Genomic DNA, 24,236 nt, shown 5'->3' with positions numbered 1-24,236 from the left:
TAGGCTACTCATGAATATTTCTCGTGTTTAAGCGCTGTGATTCTGGCCTGCCTGTAATTCGAATTAGAATGTATGTAGCCAAGTGTAAACCGAGAATAAACTCCCAATGCAATATTAAAATGATGCTATGACTGTGACCTATGCAGACATGCTCATGAATGTTGCAAATTTCAGAATTAGCACCGTTTAATTAAAGAGTTGTTATTTTAATTAAATTGACCACACCCTACCGGAAGTTGAAAAAGAAGAAAGTGGAATTTACTGAATTAAAATTCAGAGTGATAGATGAGTCCGTCTCCCACCTTTCTTTTAGGGGATTGTGGCCATGTAGCTACTTTTTGGAAAAATGTTTGTTTGTACACATCTTAGTTTTTATTTGTTATACAAGGATGTTTTATTTGGCATTTATAATTTTGACACATTTAAAAAAAAAAAAAAAGTATTTTCTGATAAATAACTTTTCTAGCTTTTTTTTTTTTTTTTTGTCTGTGAAGCCCCTATTTATTCTTTTTTTTTTTTGTAAAGATTTTAAATATTATTTAGCTATTATTTCTACTTCCAGCAACGTCAAAGACTTAAAATCCATCTGAATGTGAACAATGTGTATGCATTTTTATAATATAGTTTTCCATGCTGTGTATAAAAAAAGGACTGATGAGGCATTTTTTATTTATTGTATTTTTTTTTTCTTTTGTTGTGAACATCTGTTGTGAGATTAAAAACAAATTCATGTGACAACAGATAATTTTACATGTAAATTTTCAGATAAGGCTGTATTAACGGGATAGTTCACCCAAAATTCTGTCATTACTTAACCTCAAGTGGTTCCAAACCTGTATGAGTTTCTTTCTTCTGTTGAACACAAAAGGTATTTTAAGAATGCTAGTACCCAGACAACTGACAGCACGATTTCCTTTCATAGTAGGGAAAAAAAATACTATGGAAGTCAATGGCTTCCGTCAACTGTCTGGTTACCAACATTCTTTAAAATACCTTTTGTGTTCAACAGGACAAGTTTCTTTGTCCTGTTGAACACAAAAGGTATTTTAAAGAATGTTTGGAACAACATGAGGGTGAGTGAATGATGACCATTTTCATTTTTGGGTGAACTATCCCTTTAAGAAAATTATTCAAAGTTTCAACAGACAGACACAGACAGACAGATAGAATACAATAAAATGAATAACGGAGATCTCACTAATTTTAAAAACTTTTTATTGCTTACATGCAGGAGTGCCATAAAATTTGAAGACTACAGTTTTGAACATTACAGAAGATGCAAAATTATCCTTTTTACTTTGTTTCACCTCTCTCTGTACAGTATAGGCATAAATAGCTCAAACGGAGAAGTGAACAGGGATATCTAAATAGGAACAAAGTCTAAAACAGCTCCTGTCTCCTCCCTCTCCGTGTTTGAGAACTGATGTTGAGAACATGCATCAACACAGTGAAGTGCAGTTTACTGGACCGGACTGACGCGTGCGCACTGACATACACACTGACAAAAGAGCTTCTTCGTGCAAAAGAGGCACAGATGAAACGGATACATCTGCATGGTTTTAATACCTGTTAAGGACTGACTGGTTGATATACATTAGAATGTGGTCTTGTACCATCTTTCACAAAAGAAATGCCGAAGAAGTTTTGTGCAGCACTGCTTTGGTTTGCCTCCAGGTTAGTGGATACATTGGACCTTCGAAGCCTGTGGGTAAAAACTAATAAAATGCATAGTGACATCCCTCACCAAGTCTTTTTATTCTTAACCCCCTCTCTTTTCAGAAAGTGTGCTTGTAATTTTCAGTGCTCTGGGATAAAAACAACGTTTATCTTAAAGTGAACCTCATGTAAACCACAAGAACAACAGAGAGTGGTCTCCACTTCCTCTGAAAATGCACAGTGGTAAAATCATTCTGCCTGAACATCTCTCTGTTTAAAGGCAAGTCACTCCATTATAACAGCAACTGCTTGTGGTCCAGCCTGCTTCAAAAGGTTTCAGGGGAGTTTTATGACCTAATAAAAGGAACATAACATATCCAAGCTCTCTCTCAAACATGTCAGAAGTAGTAACTCCCACCATCCCACCACAATTTGGATAAAATGCACCTTATTGCAAGACTGTCCAAAAACAGTTGCAAAAGTGAAATTTGACCTTCGGGAAGTGTATACATTTCCTGGACAGCGGCTTTAGTTTGGCACTTTGAATACAAGACGACAAGATCTCTTGACTTGATGTAATTGGAACAAAGTGAGGTGTGCATTCACCTTGTGATCTCTTGGGATCTTGGAGGATGCCACCAGAAACAGTCAGCAGACAAGGTCAAGGTTACTTGTAAAAGCTCAAAAAGCATTAATGTGCCACCTTTATTCATAAGCCACCTTGTATTTGCCAAATGATTTGGAATGATCCACAAAGATCAAATAATCTAATCGCTTAATTATTGTACATCCCAGAAATCCCTGAAGCCTTGGAGATACGTTCAGTGTCTTGATTTGTGTAAACGTTTTAGTGCGTTTTCCAGCATATTCTTAATTATCTTTACAAAACCGACAAATCAACATTTAGAAATAGTGCAAAATATTTGAGGGGAGTTTCACACTGATACTTCAGCCCTTTTACAGTTTCTCTGACCATCAACAAACACTGACCAAAGAAGTACCGTTAAACATTCAGCTGACATTTTAACTTCAAAAGACAAATGAGTGTGCTTATTGAAACGAAATAATCAGGCTATTTTGCGTTTTTAAGCAAAAGAGAACAAGAACCAAGCAAACATCTAGGAGCATTCAAAGTTCAATCAAACAAAGGTGAATACATGCAAACTGATATGGATTATACAAGGAAAGAATTCCATTAGAGTGAAGATTCCTTTGTAAGTCTGGCACTTTCTCCTGCTGAATAAATAAGTTACATTCCCCAAAAAATAGTCCACCCCGTTTCCACTGGTGTTTCACACCCGCCCCCAAAATCATGCTTGTTCCTAAGTGTTCCTCTGAAAAAGCAAACATTACAATAAAGACCTTGGAAAGGTTGTGCCGTAACTTCTGACCGGAAGGGGAGGAAATAAATCAAAACATTTATATCAACAATATGACAAAAATAAATGTAATGGAAAAATGAAACGGTTGTCCAGTTGTCTTATTTCTTCTGTTTTTTGAAGATCTTGAAGGTGTGTTTCTTGCGACTGGCAGCAGAGTCAGTGTCTTCACCCGTAGAGCCGCTGTCCTCTTCTGGGGGGCTCTTTTTCGAGGAGATCTGGGGTATGCGGTTTCCAGCCTTCACCTCCGTCAGTCCAGTGGGGGACGGCGTGTCGGGTTCAGTGGAGTTTGGGCTTAAGGAGCGTGAGGATTCTGACATAGACATCACCGCCTGAGAGCTAAGGATCTCACTCATACTGGCAGATTTCTCAATGCCATACACCTTCTTCATTAATATGGGACTATCAGGGACTCCGTCGAGAGATACGCCCCCATCGTGAACTCTGTTGCCTCCATTATGGCTGTGAGAGTGGGCTCCCTCTTCAGAGCGCGAGTGGGGGCCATAGAGGAGTGAAGTGGGCTTCACGGGGAAGTTTTTGGAACTGTAGGACAAGCGTAGCTGTTCGCCGGTTTGGGATATACACAAAGAGGAATCGGAGTCGGAGCGATTCAAGTCCCTGTGAAGGAAACGATGAAATTAGCATTGGGAAAAGTGAGATATCAGACCAGTCCAAAATCTGTTGTAAAACCCTCAGAGAGTTAAGCAGGCAAACAAGTCAACATTATCAAGCTCAAAAGTTGTCCAAACTGAAGCACAACATGCCAAGACTCAACTACCCAGAGCTAAAGAAGTGCAAGCTACACACACACACAGAGCAGGGGTGTCCAGAGTTTAGCTGCAACTCTAAGTAGACACACCTTAACCAGCCAATTATGGTCTTCCAGATAACTAGAAACTTCCAGCAAGATGTGTTGGTGCAGGCTGGAGCTAAACTCTGCAGGAAGGTGGTCCTCCAGGAACAAGATTGGACATCGAGACACCCAACATCAAGGGTGTCCAATTCTGCTCCTGGAGGGCCAGGGTACTGAAGAGTTTAGCACCAACCCCAAATCAGCACACCTGAAACAGATAATCAAGGTTTTTAGGACTAGCAGAAACATCCAGGCAGGTGTGTTGTGGCACGTTGGGAGCTAAACCAACTCCAGTCCTAGAAGACCGGTGTCCAGCAGACTAAAGTTCCAACCCTAACCCAACACAAGCTTATTGCAGTCAGTGTTCAGATTTACTCGCAATTTACAGACAATTGTGTTTAATTAGGGTTGAACTAAAGTCTGCAGGACACCGGCCTTCCAAGACTGGAGTTAAAGAGACCAGGGCATGCATTGTGAGAATGGTTCAAAATAAGGTGCAAATAGTGTAAGAACAGATTGAGCAACCAGATAGAATGTCACAGGAAGTAACAGCCAAGTTCTAAGCTGCAGTGTCATGAACTGTAGTGAGTATAGCCCATTACAGCAACAAACCTTACGAGTAGTGATTCACCACAAAATGTAAAGTGTGAGGTAAAAGACTTCAGTGATTTGGAAGTAGTCCCAGGATCATGCCAGGTGAAAAGCACAAAACAAGCACAACAGAATGAAGCAATACCCATAGCTGGCACAACGGTGTGGGCGCTCTGGGCTGGCATCATATGGGAGATCTGGGATGGTGTCCATGGGCTGGAAATATGAAGAGTGATAGTGGGATGCATGAGGGGCATTGGCGACGGAAGAGGAGTGGGGACCGTGGGATGAGGCGGCAGAGTAGATAGAGGGATGAGACATGGCTGAGGAAAGCGGAGGCAGTCCCATAGAGTCAAACTGCCCGAAAGGTTGGCTGTGTGCCTGGCGTAGCGATGTCCTAGGTCTGGACAAGTATGAGCTACCCTCCCCTTCCTGCCCACAAAGTGCAAGACAACTCTCTACCAACCTCTGCGAACCCAGGGCCAGCTGCGGGTCAATGTGGCGTTGCCGGAGTGACATCATACTGGGAGCTGTAGGGGCACATAACAATAAGGTCACTCAGAGAAACGATTCAGAGCATGCAGACATTGAAATAACGCGTGATGGGTGGCAGGCTGGAGAAGGTGAAGCAAGACACTTTGTGCTAAGAAGGAAAAATGTACAGGTGTGTACAGGTTCAATGGCTTTTCTCAGAAATAGACACACAAGGGAAGTTGCGGACACTAACCAACCATTTGTTAATGTCTTCATGTTGCATTTCCTGTTTCTGTTGAAATTGCGTAAGGTGATGAATGCCTAATGTTACTGTAAGATCCAAATGCTTCCGTATTAGCTACGCTGAGGAATTTATTAAACTTTGCAACAAAAAAAAAAAAAAAACTGTCCAATAACAATGTATGTTTTTTGAAAATTAAAGTCAACATGAAATGCTGTCCATGACCCATTTTACTTCCATAACACATTTCAGAGCAAAGCAGAATATTCCGTGAGAAAATGTATCATAGAAGATTGTTTTATTCAACGGGATTTGATTGGATTGTGAAAAATTAAAGGACTTAAAGTCATCAGAGGCAGATACTACATTTTGAATATATTTTTAAACTTCTAAATAATGCTAACTAATGAATTGTCCATGATAAGACCAGGAATATATGTATTAAGGAAGTAAAAAAGGGTCTTTTTTATTTCATATTGACTCCAATAAAGTTGCATAACTCAAAGCAGTATCATGTAAGAATCTACAAAAAAATGTTTAGCCTGTTTTGTTCTCTAAACTATTTCAAAGTAAGCCATTTCACAGCTGTGGACAAGAACAAGATTGAGAGGTGTAGACGGGGAATGGTTCTTTCTGTCCAGTTTCCCTATCCCCTGGGGTAATGGGAAGAATACCGCTTTAAGAGAGTGGTTCAGGAAAACAAGAGGAAGTAAGAGGAGTGGTTGGGGTAAAGGGCATGGTAGTTTAGCCCACCAGAGTACTTCCAAAACGACTGGCAATCCGAATTGAAAGACCAGAGATCACTTGCTCGACGGCCCATTTGCCACGCTGCATCTGGAGGAGGTAAGGGGCAAGGGTAGGGTGCGACTGTTAATCATTTTACTACCAACATAGTGCTACAGAACAGACGTCCACATTTTTTTTTTGCTTGCAAAACGTTTGCTCAATGAAAAAAAAAAACGCTGAGGATTTAGAAGGATGTAAATCCTTGATCAAATAGTCTTGATGGCTACGAAAATATTTTTTCAACGACAATTCAGACATATTGTGGAAAGAGTGATCAGCAATGCAAATATCAAATTGAATACACTTTACCCAATAAACACCAATTTTATTTTATGCTTTGCACCTGGGAAGACAACTATTTGTGGGCTTCTTTGAGCTTCCTTAACATTATTTCATACATTCAGATGGAGCATTACAATTACAGCAATCAACCTCAGACTTCCACTGGACCGATAATATTAACATTTCTTCTGGCCAACTCTGTAACCCTCCATCAAATTTAATACAATAAACAAACAAACAAACAAAAAAAAAGATCTGTACAAAGAGTGCATATCTGCTATTTCAAAAACATATGACACCAATGTGTAGTGCAGATCTTTACTCCCCCTCTGTGTAATACAGACCAGTAGATGAGGGGGGTGGGGGAAACACTCCAACTAAAAGATTAATAAGAATTGCGCAAACACACTCAGTGCATACAACCGTTTCTGACAGATAGTGCTTATAGACAAATTAAATGGCTCAAAACGAGGGATTTTTGGATTTGCTCAAAAGGTCACAAGGTCTTTGCTGGCCTTTAGCTGACCGTGGCTTATCCCTATCGATGTCCGGCAAGCCCTTACATTGCAGTGTTCCAGGCGCCACTATGTCCTCGTCCATGTCATCCATGTCGTCGGACAAGAAGTGCTGAGGTGTGCTGCGGCCGCCCATGAAGCTGGGGTCCAAGTTGAGGGCGGAGGCCAGAGAGGGCAGGCCTGGGTTATTTACCAGCGTGAAGCCGGTCAAAATCTCAATCTGCTGCCAGCGATGGAGTCTCTCTCTCAGAGCTGCGGTTACCTCACCCAGAGCTTGCCTGGAGAGAAAGAGATACAAAATTAAAAGACATAAGTGTTAGGGTTATTATTCCAATTATTATTATTTATTTATTTATAATTAGGCATTCGCCAGGAGAAATGTTTGTGACGTACTTGGCTGCAAGTATTTTGTGATCGACATCATCCAGTGAAGAACTGTGTGCAACATGGAACGTCCCGAATAAAGTATTTCTCTTCTTCTTAATCTTTTCTGCCTAAGAAACCATGTCACATTTTTAAAGAAAACTATAATTTTATATTACTATTATTGTATACTTTATAATAACGTAATCTATAATATAATTTATATTACATTTTAAATCCACCAACTGATCTATCACAAATCTAACAAAGGATTTGTCTCACCAAATCATAAGATTTTTTTCAAACCTAACAATATATTTAAAATATATATATTTTCTGACATTAAAATATATACTTAACTGTCAATTAGTAGCATTTCATTATCCTTTAAAAACGTTCTAAAACTATCTTACAGTCTTGGTTACCACATTCTGAGGTTGTACCGTCATGTTTTTACCATTGTTCCATCTTAGCTAAACGAACGACTGCAACAAATGCTGCTCACCCCGTCTTTGGCCACCTGCAGCTGTCTCTCTGCGTTCTGTTTCTTGATGTTGTAGTACTGCACCTCCACCTCATGAGTGAGCTGCAGCCATTTCTGCAGGGCTCCAGGAGGAGACCAGCTGCTGCGAGACTCCAGCTCCTTCTCAGCTTTCTTCAGGGCCATACGCACCTGCAGGGGGCGCCAGACACAGGTCAGAGAGCAAGAAAGCAGATACAAAGCAAATCACATAAGGATGGAAGCACTTTTTAATCAGACAATTAAAGAAAGTACTTTGTTGATAAAAAAAAATAAAATAATACAATTACAAAACAGGAACTTAATAATACCGTCCACATAGCAGTGTTATTTTAGGATCACTGATATACTATTATAGTTATTAATATTTTGAATGTTAATTGAATGGTAATTTTGTTGTACATTTTTGTCATTTGTATTAGTTTTTATGTCTAAAGAGTTATTAATTTATTTCAGTTTTAATTGTAGTTATTTTAGTACTTCGTGTTAAACTGAAAAAAAAATGAGAAATGTTTTCTTTGGCACCTAGCTGAAATAAAATTATTTATATTTTATTTTAGTTCACATATAACCCTATGACATCTGTAAACACTAGAAAATAACAACCACCCAAATGCTTGGGGATTGAAATTGCAAGATAGCATTTAACCTTTCAACCTCTTCTATTTATCCTCTAATTTGCATGTGTGATTATGACAATTAGCTAATTTACATGACTCATGAATGACTAATTTGGCAAGCTAATGCGAATAAACGGCATAAATTACACTGCCTGAAACATTTTGTTGCGACAAGATGCTAATTATTTAGCCACAAATAAGCTCAACAACCTAACCTAACTAAGATAAACAATTAATCAACAGCTCCATTTGTGGTAAATACACAGATCTCATCCAGCAAGGGTCTTGGGGAGTGGGCTGATGGGTCGGAGAGCTGAAAGACCCCATTTCTTATGGAACAGCGCTAATGAGCTACAAACCCACAGAGATTTGTGCCGCCCTCTGACCCAGAATACCCACTTAGCGCCTGGGTTTTAATAGGCCAACATATGCAAAAAAACAAAAAAACAATTAATCCAATTCAGGTCTATTTTTCTCCAGAGATGCCACTTGTGGATTCCGTACACATTATATAAAAAAAACTGAAAACAAATATGGTCACAAAAGGAACCCACTTTGCTGTTGATGACACATGAGAGCTTGTTACAATTTTCTGATCAGGTTCTGCAAAGATTTTTCTCCTTTCAAATCTGAAGTGTTAATCTGTCCCTTATGCAACAGCACTGCGGTACACAGCTCTGGACACTGCGCTGGGAATATACTCAAAGGCATCAACAACATGATTTTCCTGTACTGATGACGTTTGATAAAGTTTTATCAGTAGACGTCCGAGGAGGCAGTCGTGGCCTAACGGTTAGAGAGTCAGACTTGTAACCCAAATTGTAATCTGAAGCAACAATTTGATTCTCAATACTGGTAGGAAACATCTGAGGTGCACCTAACCTCCAATTTTTCCCTGGGGGCCGCAGTGTGTGTGTGTGTGTGTGTGTGTGTGTTCTCTACTCACTGCTCCTAATGTGCGTGCACCAACTTGGATGGGTTAAATGCAGAGGACAAATTCTGAGTATGGGTTACCATATTTGGCCTTCACGTCACATCACTTCAAAGTTTGAGATCATCTAACAACCATTTCCACCCACTTCCTTACCGTTATTTCGCGAAGAATGCCCAGAATTAGAATCAACATATAGCAGCATATTGAGAGATCTAGACCACTAACACCAGTGACATCTAACCACACTTCAACATCTTGCATACTTATTAGGGGAATTTTCACCTACGCGAAATTCGCACCTATGCAAAATTTTCTATATATAGGCCGACACTAGTCATTTAGTTAACAACATGTATTCATTACTTCAATGAGCTCATTGTTTCCGCCTTAAATGAATACATTGCTCAAATAAATGCATTGTTAGCTAACTGCATGATTTGTTTATGTACATTTCTGAAATCCCTTGCTTGGACAGAATCACCTCTGATAACAGATCACTCTAAATTGTAATGTAGACGCATGCATTTTCTGTAAAGCTGATTTGAAACGATATGTATTGTGAAAAGCATTATATAAAATAAATGAGGATTGAATTTTACCTGATCCAGCTCCTCCTCCGCGTATTTCTGTCGGCTCAGCTCGTTCACAGTTCCCTCCCGGAGCTCCTTCAGTCTCTGCGCCTCCTGTTTGGCAGCGTTGATCTCGTCCCTCAGCTTCTGCTCCAGGTTTACCTTCTCCACCTCCACTGAACGGTGCTCCTCCTGAGCAATCTGTAGCCTGTGAGGAGACAAATTAAAGAAAAAACAAAGAAATGAGTCACAGAACAGTCACAGTAGAGCATGATGTCAGCTACACCAGGGTAATGGGTTCGAATTCCCAGGGAATGCATTAACTAACAAAATGTGCAGCTTCGATGCACTGTAAGTTGCTTTGGATAAAAGCGTCCGCCAAATGTAAATGCACACAACAAAGGCTTAATCATTAAACTTATGACCAAATAGCTAACGTGACTTCTAGAGTGATTTCTGACCGTTTAAAAAAAATCTATTTCAGTATATCCGTTACTATTTAAAGCCCTGTTTTGGATGTTCTTACGACCTTGATTTTACTGATCCCGTCGGGAACTTTAGTAAATACACTGTTGTAAATAAACAACAATACAAAACTTGCCCCCTTTTCTCTCTCTCTCTCTCTCTCTCTCACACACACACACATAATGTATACACATACACCAGAGCACGCATACACAGAAAGTTCAGTTTTAAACTACGTGACTAAGAACCAAAATTTTTCAGCATTTCAGCATCAGTAATTGGAGCAGATTAAAGCTCTTAGCAAATCACATGATGTCTCACTCCTTTTGTGCCAATTAAATTGTCTCTACAGTTCAGCAAAACAGATAGTCGAATAACAGAGATGCAAGGATTAAGATGCTAAAATAAAACATAACTGATGACGGGAAACTAAGACACGCTTGATAAAATTCCTGTCAGACAAATGACACTAAATCACGGCGGACACTTTAAACCCAGCTGTGCTCTCTTTAGCTTCAGGGTCATGACCGAGGGCTCGAAGAGGTTCAAAACTCAAAAGCAGGATTTAAGCACAATAAAGACAAATATGACTGCTTTATACAAGTATATTTAAAAAAAGAAAGAAAAAAAAAGTCATCACTGATGCAGTCTGTCAACTGGACAGCTTTATATGATTAAGGACTGAACCATATCATACCAGTATGGGTTATTAATGGCTGCTATATAGAGAACAGGCTACATATACAATGGGGTCCAGAATCTGTTTTTGTTTTGAATACAATTAAGTTAGTGATTTTGAAAAGTTGAAAAAAGGGATGATGATGATGACGATGATAATAATAATAATAATACACATTTACTCAATTCAGAATAACTTGAATAATACAACATCTGGAAACAGAATGTGCATAATTCTGAAACGAACTGGGGGGAAAAAACACACTAAAATGATACATAAAAAAAAAATGTATATGAAAATAAAATGTGCATAAATCTGGAGCCAGTGCAAGTTTATTATTTATCATCTTAAAAAGCTCAACTATTGTCCGATTAATAGGCCTGGCTTGCACAGTATATTGGCCTATCAAATAACTGCAATTACCCATTTTGGTAATTACACTCAAGAACAAGAGTCACACCATAACAATCCATTATAAACAGCCCATTAGCAGGATAAAAGAACTAAAGATGATCCTTTATGTTCACCTGCTGCGTACGCATTTTCAGCACCTTCAGCCGGAAACTACATTCACAGGAAAGTCTGACTGCAAAACAGAGGCGTCATCAAAAAGATAATGATGATGTAACAAGCAGGACGGGGGAGTGGAAAAATAACCGCAACCAAAGTCTACTCTAGGCTTTCCTGAGCTACGACAGGATTAACGATTTTTCCTGGCGAAAGAGAGGGGAAACACGGGGCCCCGATTCAATCAGTCATGTCTATATAACCCCCAGATCAATCTTCACTTAAAGGAAGAGGCTTTATCTGTCTGAGGGCTTCGCTTGAAGCATATCAAATGACAACGGTTTAGGGGACACTGGCCTGACTCAGAAGACGTGATATGTATCCCTCCAGGATTATGGGTACCAAGTTTAAATCAAATTGACTTACAAAAGCATACTTGACTCAGATGACTTACAGAAGCATACATCACACCTGCTGTTTGAACTCATGGCAGCTCTGTTTTGAAAATCTTATCTTATTGTTAAAAATCAATTTGTCTATGGAGAAAATGAATGGGATTTTTTTCTTTGAACCCTACTGACTAGAAAAGAATAGATACACTTGTTGAATGGCTCCTGCAGTTTTGTTGGCACCCAGAAGATGGCAGATAGAAGGATTCGGAGGCCTGACGGAAAGAAAAACAGGTGGATTGGGGGAGAAGTTTTTCATTGAGTGAAGTACTAGTGTAAGGTGATCTGAAGTTACAGCTAAGATGGGAAATCTAATATCCCCAAACCTGACCTCTGCCATTCACCATCCTCCAAAATAAGTAATGGAACCTCAGCCCTACAAGCCAACAACAAATATCTAGCAAGGCTCTTTATGATTGTATAGTCGGAGATCTAAAGTTTTAATTGTTTTTCAATTCACCAGCTTTTATGTATTCAAAACATTTCGTCTGACTCGCCATTTATTTGTTTAACTCGCGCATTCAAAAAACACATTCCTTTGTGCTGGTGAAAGTATGACTACGAAAACAAAAGACAATACAAACAATAGACTAGACTATGCATGCAATGATTAATTAAACTTTTCATCCTCTCCTACAAACGTGCACCTGCAACCTCAGATAAGCACGGTTACCGTAACTGTCGGGTGCATAAGAACATTTTCTCTCACATCTGATTTTACGAGGGAAAAACAAGCATGTGAGATGTGGCAGAGAACACGAGATGGTCTCTAAGAATGTAAGACAAGCGCACATGACTCATTCTCAATACCATTTTTTTTTTAAAAGCCCTAAAACTAAGTAATAAACGTCAGTTAGTAATTTGTCAAGAGAGTACCAGTCACAGTAAAGACAGAAATGAAGACAGTACTTTTCTATTCAGCTCTGTTTACAATAGTTTTTAGCTTTAAGTTAAAAAATACATAAATATCAAAAACAATTATCATAAATACTATTTACTCAATTAAGTAAAAATGTGAAAACAGAATGTGCATAATCTGAGGGCGTTTACACAATAATGTACTAAAACAGATAAAGTTTTTTTTATGCACGCCAAGCCAGTAGTTAGTTATAGGGATTTTGGCCGATACCAATAAACGATAATCCTTTATATTTGAAAGCCGATAACCGATATATTGACCAATAAATCTAAATTGACATTTTTTGAGAGCCTTAATACAAAAACAAAGTCTCACCATTAAAAGCCATGTCCCAAGCACTTTAACATATATCAAACATACAGTACAGTAGCCTAGTTTGAGCCAGTGTAAGATTCCTGAACTTTTACAATTAATTTTACGCTCCTATGGCCAACTTTCTTTATCAAATAAATAAATAAATAAATAAATAAATAAAATCTATTGCTTTAGAATGAAATAAAATACTGCCTAAATAATGCAAACAAATCACTGGACAACATTACTTGTGTAAAAAGAATCAAAATGCATGTAGCATTGATAAAATGGAATAGCCTCCGCACAGACAACAATGAAATGATTTTGATAAAACCATAGTGTTAATTAAAATAATATGAGAATAAAAGTGCTAGTTATTATTAATAATGCATCAATGTTTTTGAAAAAGAAACATCTAAAATTAATGAGCTGAATGAACAACGGGAATCTTTGTTAGCCGGTTAATTAACTAAAACCTATGAGATTAATCAGATCATGTGACAACTTATATCTGCACAAAGTGACATGAATGCACAACTGAAAATTCTCTTATCGGGTCCATAATGATAACATTAAAAATGAACATGTAACGGCTGATAAATCATGCATCACTAGTTGGCTCTTTGTAAAGAAACACTACATGCCTATAAACTGAACACATAATACACATGCACATGATGTTACTGTTTTCACAAATTCGCATTTTTGTAGTTTACACAGAGACAATAACAGTATTGTTTTCAAAAACTTGCACTTTGAAACAGTTTTCAAAAGTTTGCATTTTCAGGCCACCAAAACGCTGTTTTCATCTAATAAATGAACGGCCAAAACATAATTTTTTTTCCATTTTTAGTTGAAAACGGTGGTGTATAAACGCCCGAGACTTTTGGCTTGGGCCATAAATAATATAACGATCTAAACTTACCAATGCCATTGCAACTACCCAGAATGACCTGACAACCTCACAAAACAGTGACGCACTAAAGCGGCTGGAAAGCAATGCCACTCACAAGGTAGGGCAAGCATCACAGATTTTCTTCCGCAAATGTAAACTTCTGCTTTATAACATGCGATTCTAATCAAATTGAATAGTTAACTGCATGTAGAAAGGGCAGATTACATTACTTCTCATTTATGACTCAGAGTGAATGGACAGGGACTGCGCATGAGATAATTTGGCAGTGTTCGAGAAGAGGTTTGTCTGTTGGCGAAATGCATCAGCACACCTACACATTAAACTGTTGGAAAGCCTGACTCAACTGCCACAGCCTTGATAAGCATTTACAATACATCTCAAATGGAGAAAAAAAAAAAAAAAAAAAAGCCTAAACAAACGGCCAAGCTCCCTTAAAAGGCGAACTGACATTCGTTTCATCTCAAAATGTTCCCAAAACAAGCCTACATCAAATAAAATGAACTTCTGAAACGACAGCCCACAGGGTCCAGCGTTCATGTGTGACATAACTGGCATTTATTTTATTTTTATCCTTGAGTTTAAGCTGAGATGATTCGAAGTATCCGGGGGTTAATCACCTCCCTCAGGGGCGACCGGAGCACTGTAGGCCTCTCACCCACCAATCACCAGAGACGTGACCCGGTGACTCGCCTGGTTTTGTCAAAACACAACATGCTGGATGCCCTCCATTGTAACAAACACACTCTGCATAGTTTCCACTGCCCTGTCCCCTTCACACACGCGCTCACACTTCATTCACATGTTTAAGGGATACACAGACCCCTCCGGACACACAGGCTCCTGTGTCATTCTCTTAAAGGTGACAGACTATGAGTTTGCATGAGGACTTCAACAGGAAGCTAGCGGAAGACGGTTGGTATTGAGAGATCAGAGCATTATCTGCGTTCCCACATTCCTAAAGATTCCTCAGTGTATGCGTAACGGTTAGCAAACACAGCCATCTGACGTACTCAACATTTGCTGGTAAATATTCACAGAGAGCAAATTATCATTCTATGGAATGGAAGACGTCTTTCAAACAACTAGTGTTAATAAATTGCATAATGCCATATCAAAATAAATATTTGTATATATGTTGGGATATAATTATGTAAGTACCACAGGTACTACTTTAATGTTTACAAATGTGCAAAATATAATATTTCAACAAATATGCACTTTTCATTTGTCAGTTTACCATACAAAACTATAAAATTATCAGAGCTTGGTAACATAACTTCAAGTCTTTCAGAATATAATCAATTAAAATAACCAATTTTATTTTAATAAAAAAAACTTAATTTGCTAATATAGCAAGAAACTTTGACCTGTTTTTATACCATGGTCTGGGTGAATACTCGATTCTGATTGGCTGCAGGGTGTCCATTAAAAAGTGATAATGTACACTAGAGATGCGCGGTTGGCGGTTACAGCCGCGGACTCCGCGGATAAACCGCGGATCGGACGGATGATGTGACGAAAAATAATATTTTAATTCAATTCGGGCGGGTGGCGGGCGGTTGAACCAATCGAATGAAAAATATTATGTATACAGCGGACGGCGGGCGGGTGCGGTTTTGAAAATTGGTCAAAAACGTTGGTGCGGATGGATGGCGGACGGATGATGAGTTTTGTGATGCGGTTGCGGATGAAATAATAGCCCATCCGCGCATCTGTCTCTAATGTACACCTAGGAAAGGCGTCCCGTCAATTTGCCTGATGACAGTTCTAAATGATTGCGCTGGCTCAAACTCACTGATCAACTGCTGCGGTCGGGACGCTGTGGCCACGTTGCTTGGCAGCGCCTGTATACGGGAGATATTAAATAGTGCGCTCGACTTAATAAATAAAAACCCTCACGATTTTTACTCTAAAACACATTAAAGTATTATTAATTGATTAAATATTTCTTTCTTTCGTAAGTGACCATGGTATAAGCGGGTTAATGCCCTTCGAGGTGTCCATTGTCAGGTATTAATGGACTTCGGCGGAGTTCACGCCTCGCCGTCGTCCATTAATACCTGATAATGGACACCTCGTCGGGCATTAACCCTTACATAACCTGGTGTAAAGCAGCATTTTCGCCAATAAGAGAAAGACGTTTAACGACATGTAAATGGTGTCTAAAGGTTGAGCTTGTCCACTTTTGACCACTTCCAGAGGTAGTTGAAAACTCATTTGACTGGATTGCTTTCATAGTGGAAATGCTCATGCAGTCGAATGCGTTCGAACAGCCTCAAATGACCGCCTCTCGGCCTACTGACCTAATGCGTAAACATTATGGGAGGCACGCTGGCCAGACAAAAGTTTTGCGCATGTTTTTCCGACGTCTCCTTTGCGTTCATATGTAAATGCCGTGAGCCTCCCCTTGAAGAAATCATGACAGAAGTGGTCCAAAGTGGACAAAAGAGACCAATTAAAACACCAGGGGCCCTATTTTAACAATCTAAGCGTATGGTCTAAAGCAAAGGGCGCAAGGTCACTTAAGGATTGTCCGAATCCACTTTTGCTAGTTTAACGACGGGAAAAATGGTCTGCACACCCGACGCATGGTCTAAAAGGGTTGTCCCAATTCTCTTAATGAGTAATGGGTGTGTTTTGGGATTTATGTGCGTAAACCAATCAGAGTCTCATCTCCCATTCCCTTTAAATGCCAGCTGCGCTCACGCCATGGCAGATTCACTATTTACATGACGGAATTTGATAGTGGAAAGACCGAATGCGTCTCCAGAGTGCAAACGGATCTGCTCGTGCGCGAGGTAAAAGTGCACAAGCAGACCATCTACGGGACAAGCCGGATTCACCATATCTTTATGTACACAATAATAATCTTTTACATTGTAATCATTTTAATTTTAATATTTGTCATGTTTGTGTGCTGCTGTGCGTCCCTGTGTGTTTAATAAGCAGAGTGTACGCGCGTTGTGGACCTGCCTATAAACGCACATTACTAACACGCTCTTTAAATAACAAAAAAAAAAAGATTGCGCGTTGCTATTTTGAGGCAACAGAAATAGACTGCGCCATTGACCAACTGAAACCTGGTCTAAAGTCAATGGCGCAGTCTATTTCTGTTGCCTCAAAATAGCAACGCGCCAACAGTGCACCAGAACACACTACATTTTCAGACCAGCACGCCCATGGGCGCACAAATGGGCACAAATGCATTTGCTATTTAAACAACGTGGCGCAGGACGTGAAAATGATAACTGTCGGACTGAAACTAGCAAAAAACACTAGCATCGCGCTTGGCGCTGCATTGCGCAGATAGGGCCCCAGGTGTACACGGGTACGAGTCTCCCGCGTCTACCTGTGATCCGATCGACCAAAACGCATCTTGATACCAGGTGGAAACAGGGCCCTAGAAACAAAATGGGTGAAGGCCAGCCAAAAAAGGCACTCTCATGATAAAAGTAAAGGGAAAAAAAGTGACATTAGTCTATGTTTAATGCATTGAGAAAATGCACAAATGAACAAAAACATTTTTTTTTTTTTAAAGGATGGACAGGAACAAAATCCATTTGGTAGAAGTATACAATTATATCAGAGGCTTCAAGAAATTGGCATCTTAAATGTAACTTAAACAGAAAGAGTGTTGTAGTTATAAAGTTCCTCCTTTTCTAGCCATTCCTCTCTCTCTCTCTTTCTCAAACAGATGTTCTCTCCTGCAGATTATTCCCATGCGGCTCCATATCCTGTTCCCTCAGAAGGGAAGGCCTGGTTCACTAAACACTGTAAAAACTGTGACAAATCTATCTGACATCAAAGCTCATAGGCACTTAAGTTTAGACAGTGACTACAAATCATATGCAATACCATCCTCACTTTATGAGCTCCTGTGCATAATACATATTTCAGTATTTTTGTCCACCATAAACAGGAGATCAAATTTTATTCAGGTTATTTTAAATATCAAAGCAAGCTGCACAAGTTTCCAAAAGTTAAAAAAAAAATTAGTTTAACATCATGCAACTTGAAACTGTGGTGGTTATGGCATTAGACGCATTGCATCGACCAAGTCGACTGACCACACAATGCCTTACACCTGAGCCAAGTGCTTTAAAGCCACCACAGAGTTTCTCACACTTGTTCAAGAATCTAAAAATAAAGAAAGTGCAAAACAGGTTCTCACTTCTGCTGTAGGTCGTGAAGGCTCTGCTCTGCCCGATGGAGGCTCTCAAGGTCTATCATCATCTTCTTCATGTGGTCTTTAGAGTGCCGGTTCTGGATGAAAGCGAACCAGCAACCTCCCATTCCGATGACTATAGACACCACCAGCATGAAGTCCTTCAGATGGTTATGTCTGTTCACTGTGAGAGACAGAAACCAGTACATACTTCAGTACTCATTTAGCAAATGAATCAGTGCACAACGCCTCTATTCCAAAACCTAGTAAGCGGTCTACTTAGGCAGATGTACATACAAAGAGTCAGCTGTTATAGCATGTTGCCAAGTTAGTGATACACAACTCTAAAAAGTATGAAAATACAGCACACAAATAATTAGTACAATAGCCTTTGAAAACTAGACAATATTTTTGGAATTGATACTTCTCAGGATTGAATGATATTTACAAAGGATACCTTCAGCAAAAGCCTTCACATCAAGAGTGTGTCTATGATGCTTTAAAATGCTACCCATGTAGGCAGTTCAACAGCTTTCGGAACAAAGCCCATGTACTGTTTAAGAGTGTGAATTTGAGCTGTCGATTGTAGTATCTGTCTGCATTTTGCACAATAGGGGCTTTCGCACCGGAGGAACCTTTTCATAGTTCCTAGAACTATTGGTGGAAGTAGTGTTTTTAGTACTGTAAACAGAGATTATAGTCTATATATTTACTCCAGAAACTAACACTACGAACATGGAAAACAGTGATAGATGGGCCTCTTAACCTTTACGTTGAGGAGAAAATCCAGCGCAACATTGAGGGGACCAAGAGACGCATGATAATGTAATTCTGCTCAGCTAGCAACACTGGACATCAACCACACGGCATACGCTAATACCTTTTCATATACTGTCTACCATCTATGTATAACAGTTCTATCTAATAACGTATTAGACAGGACTGCAACCAGGAAAACGTTCCTAGGGGAACCATTATTTCTCTGGGAACCACCCTGGTGGCTACTTCCTAGAACTACCTGGTGCGAAAGCCCATAATGAGGTAGAACAGCTTATTTCAGTAAAAAAAAAAAAAAAAAAAAAAAAAAATCATACACAGTTGTCACGATACCAAAATTTCAGCAGATATGATTATACAACACTTATAAAAACATGCTGTAAATAGAACCTTTGACGCTCAAACAAACATGAACGAGGGGGTTTTGAAAGCAGCGTCTATCAAATATACCTGGTACTCCGTACTACTGGTACTGCAGAAATCAGTCGTTTCACAACCCTAACTGTAGGGTTGCATTGGCTTCTGAGGTCACAGTCCTGCAATACTTACCACTGCTGTGCCATTGGGTAAGACAGTTAACCTAACAACCGCCCCGGGGACACCACGCAGTCCAGACCCTAGCTGACTCAACTTCTTATTCCATCTGTACATATCCATGATTAAAGATAATTAAGTCTTCGTTGAGAGATGGAAAATAACACTTAACTCCTCACCCTCTAGGGAGCACAACAAAAAGTTGGTCTGCATCAGATCGAAAGCTTTGAGAACCAAAAGCCACATCCTAAAACACTTTTTGCAAAGTTAAACCATGATTAAACCTGCAACACCAATATGCGAACCACAAGCTAAATATCTAGAACGTGCGCTAACAGCTGCACCATGGCTTTAACATTAAAAACAAATCTCAAAAGCAGAAGGCTTTAATGGAACACTTTTATTCACAGATTATTCAAATGTTGTTGTTAAACACTGAAGCGTAGGCTTTTATAACCTGTCAACCATGTCAGCGGTTTAACAAAAAACAGAGTCGTGTTTCTGATGGAGGTATTGTCCCGAGGTACCAAGGCAGCTGGAATCGGGTGTCAGTAGATCGGTAGGGGGGTGTTGGGCTGTCACATGCAGCATGCACCCTCTCCCTGGTTTCCTGGAGCTAGACCTCTTCAGAGTCAACTCACACACTGAGACCTGCCACATACAGACACTGTTCAGCATCGAGTCTGTCCCTGACTCCCCGTTAGGACCTCTGAGAAGATGGTCTCAATAATGGCTGACAGCAGAACATTCTCTAATAGAAGCCAGAGAACGTCAAATGCAAATGCCAACAAACATTAAGGTTGCTGGGTTTAAAGTAATTTTGTAGCATTTTAGTTTTTTTAGTGCAGGCTCTTGCACTGAAAACTTGAAAGTTTTCCATCCTCGGACAAATAGAGAGACAGACGTCTTAAATACAAAAAAAAAGGACATCTAATGAAATCTCTTTTTTAAAGAGATCTCTAATGCTCACCAAGGCTGCATTTATTTGATAATTTCAATTTTTACTGTTTAAAATAACTAATAACTGTTTTAATATATTTAAAAATGTTCTTTTAATATTTATTCCTGTGATGACAAAGCTGAATTTTCAGCATCATTACTTCAGAGTTACATGATACTTTACTGTCACTAATGATCAATTTAATGCATTCTTGCAGAATACAAATATATTTTTTCATTAAAAAAACTGCACATTAACCTCCATGAGAATTTCTGAGACATTTTTGCTAGGGATGCAACACATTTTAAACTTCTTAGGTTCACATTGCGAGAGTTAAGAGTTGTCTACATAGTATACAACAAACTAGAAGTTCAAAAGAGCAAGCTTTTTTATAAGAAACATATACATAAAATAAAAACAGAACGCCGCACACTGTTCACAACATCTCTGACAGGTCGATCCAGCTTTTTTCATCCAATTCATAATAAATATAAACAATGCCAATAAAAGAAGGAAAGACCTGTCACATAGCTAATAAAAACAAGCTCTTTGGACAGATTTGGAACAGCATTCTGAACGAGGCATTTAGTGCTGCGCTATATCACGTCCATAATGTCAAACACCCTCACTCTAGTGCAAAAACAACTTCTAGGACCTTTCTCATAACAAAAGGCATGTGAAGCACACGGTTATGTCAGCCCCGGTGTATTCTGGGATGTGGGCGTAAATCAAATCACAGCGTTACTGTAGGAGCTGAGGCATGCAACACAGGTTGATGGATCACAGACTGAACCCGTTTCCAGGTCAAGGCAGATTCTTCAGATAACGCTGCCAGGAATGCATCAGATTGTCTGAGAATGTGTTCCTGGGAAAAGGTGTTTGGGTAAATTCAAAAAGGCATTGCTGAAACAAAAGGAAGCCAATGGAAAAAAAAAGAAAAAGAAAAAGAGAGTCTCTCTTTAAAGCCTGCGCATTTTACAAACATCTCTAAACATGCTGAACCTGTTCACCAGCATATTGGAGGGGTAGACACTAGCTGCATCCGTTTCAGTGCGCCAAAGACGTGTGCTTAGAATACAGAGTAACCGTCTACACCCTCCCTGTCCAACCCCTGGAGCTTTCCCCTCGGCCTACAGCAGATGACTACGAGCCTCAAGACCTGTGGATATTGGCTAATTGGTTTCAGAGACCATCTAAAAAGGAGGAGACGGACCACGGTAAAAAGAAGAAAATGGAAGAAATTGCATTAATTAATATTGCAGAAAATTGGCAATGTCTTGAGGTATTTTTGGTCTAGGACCAGCTGGACCAAACTAATAAAAATAAATTGGTCTCTATCCTACCATTCAAATGTGTAATAGCATAATAGGGGCACTTTAAAGCTTCCTAATTTTGTCTCTTACAATAGGTTTACATGCATCCAAGGTCAAAAAAAAAGAATTCTCTAATAATATACATTGCAAGATTCTGAAAACGGATCCTTCGAGGATTCGTTCTCTCTAAACCCCTCCTTTCCGAGTCTACTCTGATTGGTCAGACGGTCCAGTCTGTTGTAATTGGTCTACTGCTTACAATGCGCATCGGAAAAGAAATGTCCATTACCATACTTAAAACCTACATAGGTTTGAGCAGGAAGTAACAGTAGAATTACTGATGACACGTTTCGGCAGTTCAGAATCGTTTCTTTCTTTTTGTTAAACAATAACTTTATTTGCACTTTGATCTTTAACACTTTGCAGACCTTTTACATTCACAAACAGCTAGAAGGATCATGTGACACTGAAAACTGGAGTAATGATGCTGAAAATTCAGCTTTGATCAAAGGATAAATAATAACTTTATACAAAATAAATAATAAATTACATTTTAAAATAGTCAAATAGAAAAATAGTTATTTGAATTTTATTGTATATAATACAATTGTAATAAGTTCACAATATTACTGTTTTTAATATATTTCTTATCAAATAAATTCAGCCTTAGTGAGCATAAGGGACTTTAAAAAAAAAAAGTAAGAATCTTACCGACCACATACTTTTGAATGGTACTGCAGCTACCCAGTCTCTACCTAGTGAAAACCACAACTTTTTGACCTTCTTTGACCTTCTCACATACAAAGGCTTTTAACAGAGATACATCCTCCATGGCAATGCCATCTTGGATGATAGAGAGGTTTCCAGAGAAGTCAAAAATAAACAGCTGTCTGTTTCTCAGATGGCAAACCCAAATCCGAGGAAACGCCATGTTTTTTTTTACTGCTCCTCCCATATGAAGCAACAACTGCTCATGGTTCACTACAAGACATCTGAAGACCAAAAGGTTAAGCAGGTTCTTCTGAGCTTATTTGCATTGTTGGACTATCAATCATCTGATGTAATAGACAACACACTATACATGTGTTTAAAAGAGAAGATAAGATTACATCTGTGAAACATAACTCCACCTAAGCAGGCATAAGGTGGAGCAGAACTCTAAAAATCTAGAAAATATTTAAACATCCAAATATGAAAGATTTAAGTACAATGTTTTAGATTTATGACATTTGTTCTAAGCATGATGCTCTACCAGAGGGAAAATCACACTCACTCATAGGGGCTCCGAACAGAACCGTATCCAGAGCTTTAAGCTGTAGTTTCTGAACGTGACTCCGGTCCAGAATCTTCAGAACTGTTTGTGTCAGAGTGACATTCTTCATTGCCAATCTAGAAGGAAAAATAAATAAATAAATAAATAAATAAATAAATGCATGCAAAAGTGCAGCAGATGGGCACTCAATAAGAGGCCAGGTTTTCATCAATCTAGTCAAATGGAAAAATGAGTTTGAGCTAAACATTTGACCATAATAAACATGTTTTTAATCCAAGGATGATGCTCACAGTGGTCAAGTTTTGAGGGTCAAGTGATTCTTGTCTCACCAAAAGTGGAATAAATGCTTGGTTAGGACAAATGTAAAGTGTTTCTGGTCACACTCGGACCAAACTAATTTAACCTGTATGTTAGAAGCAAAGAGCACACAGTCTCTCATGTACTTAACACAAGCTAGTTGCACCAGTTGTGATTTTGTCTGTAAGTGATTTTTTTAAAGAACTCAAAAGTGACAGAAAATCATATACAATGTTACAGTGATATATACAAAGTTACAAAACATTTCAATTTCAAATAAATGCTGTTTTAAATATAAAATATTAAGCAGAAGACTGTTTTCAACATTGATAATTAGAAATGTTTCTTGAGCAACAAATCATCATCATCATCATTAGAATGATTCCTGAAGTATCATGTGACGCTGAAGACTGGAGCAATGATGCTGAAAATTCAGCTTTGACCACAGGAATAAATTCCATCCATCCATCCATCAATTACAGGAACGTCTTTCCGTGTGTGTGTGTGTGTGTGTGTGTGTGTGTGTGTGTGTGTGTGTGTGTGTGTGTGTGTGTGTGTGTGTGTGTGTGTGTGTGTGTGTGTGTGTGTGTGTGTGTGTGTGTGTGTGTGTGTGTGTGTGTGTGTGTGTGTGTGTGTGTGTGTGTGTGTGTGTGTGTTATTCGCATATCTCTCGAACCGTTACTCCAATGGATTTCAAACTTGACAGTTGTCTTGCTACGGGTACGAGTAAGTGCAGTGCCAAGTTTGACGTTGATTAGAAATGCAAAAGATATCATTAAATATATATTGGTAAAAGCAGCACACATTGGCTTTTGCCGCTCTAGCCGCTGGCCAATCCCCCTCTCACACTGAGAGACAGAGAGGGTCGAAGAAAGCAGCGGAGCCTGCTCCCTGAATCGTTGCGCATTTGTGGATGTTAACTGAA

At 39.1% G+C, this 24,236-nt stretch overlaps 1 protein-coding gene across 3 annotated transcripts in view; it reads right to left on the bottom strand.

The window, feature by feature from the left end:
• Positions 1–1,198: 1,198 nt before the first annotated feature.
• Positions 1,199–24,236, bottom strand: part of stim1a (stromal interaction molecule 1a) — a 47,896-nt gene continuing 24,858 nt past the window's right edge. Inside the window, exons 6-14 of one of the 3 annotated variants that reach the window (XM_084126874.1) lie at positions 23,015–23,130; positions 18,184–18,361; positions 9,814–9,991; positions 7,646–7,813; positions 7,171–7,271; positions 6,826–7,055; positions 5,948–6,028; positions 4,625–5,009; positions 2,324–3,653 (exon numbers count right to left, since the gene is read on the bottom strand). In XM_084126874.1, the coding sequence (XP_083983000.1) occupies positions 3,137–3,653; positions 4,625–5,009; positions 5,948–6,028; positions 6,826–7,055; positions 7,171–7,271; positions 7,646–7,813; positions 9,814–9,991; positions 18,184–18,361; positions 23,015–23,130 (1,954 nt within the window). In that variant the 3' untranslated portion in view covers positions 2,324–3,136. Of the gene's footprint in view, positions 3,654–4,624; positions 5,010–5,947; positions 6,029–6,825; positions 7,056–7,170; positions 7,272–7,645; positions 7,814–9,813; positions 9,992–18,183; positions 18,362–23,014; positions 23,131–24,236 lie in introns of all 3 variants that reach the window. The other 2 variants (XM_084126872.1, XM_084126873.1) reach the window with 2 other exon arrangements.

This window comes from Abramis brama (genome assembly GCF_963993115.1).
Source record: "Abramis brama genome assembly, chromosome: 10".
In the NCBI taxonomy this organism is placed as follows: Eukaryota; Metazoa; Chordata; class Actinopteri; order Cypriniformes; family Leuciscidae; genus Abramis; species Abramis brama.
The sequence above is the reverse complement of the archived record's forward strand: the minus strand, read 5'-3'. Positions and strand labels throughout refer to the sequence as shown.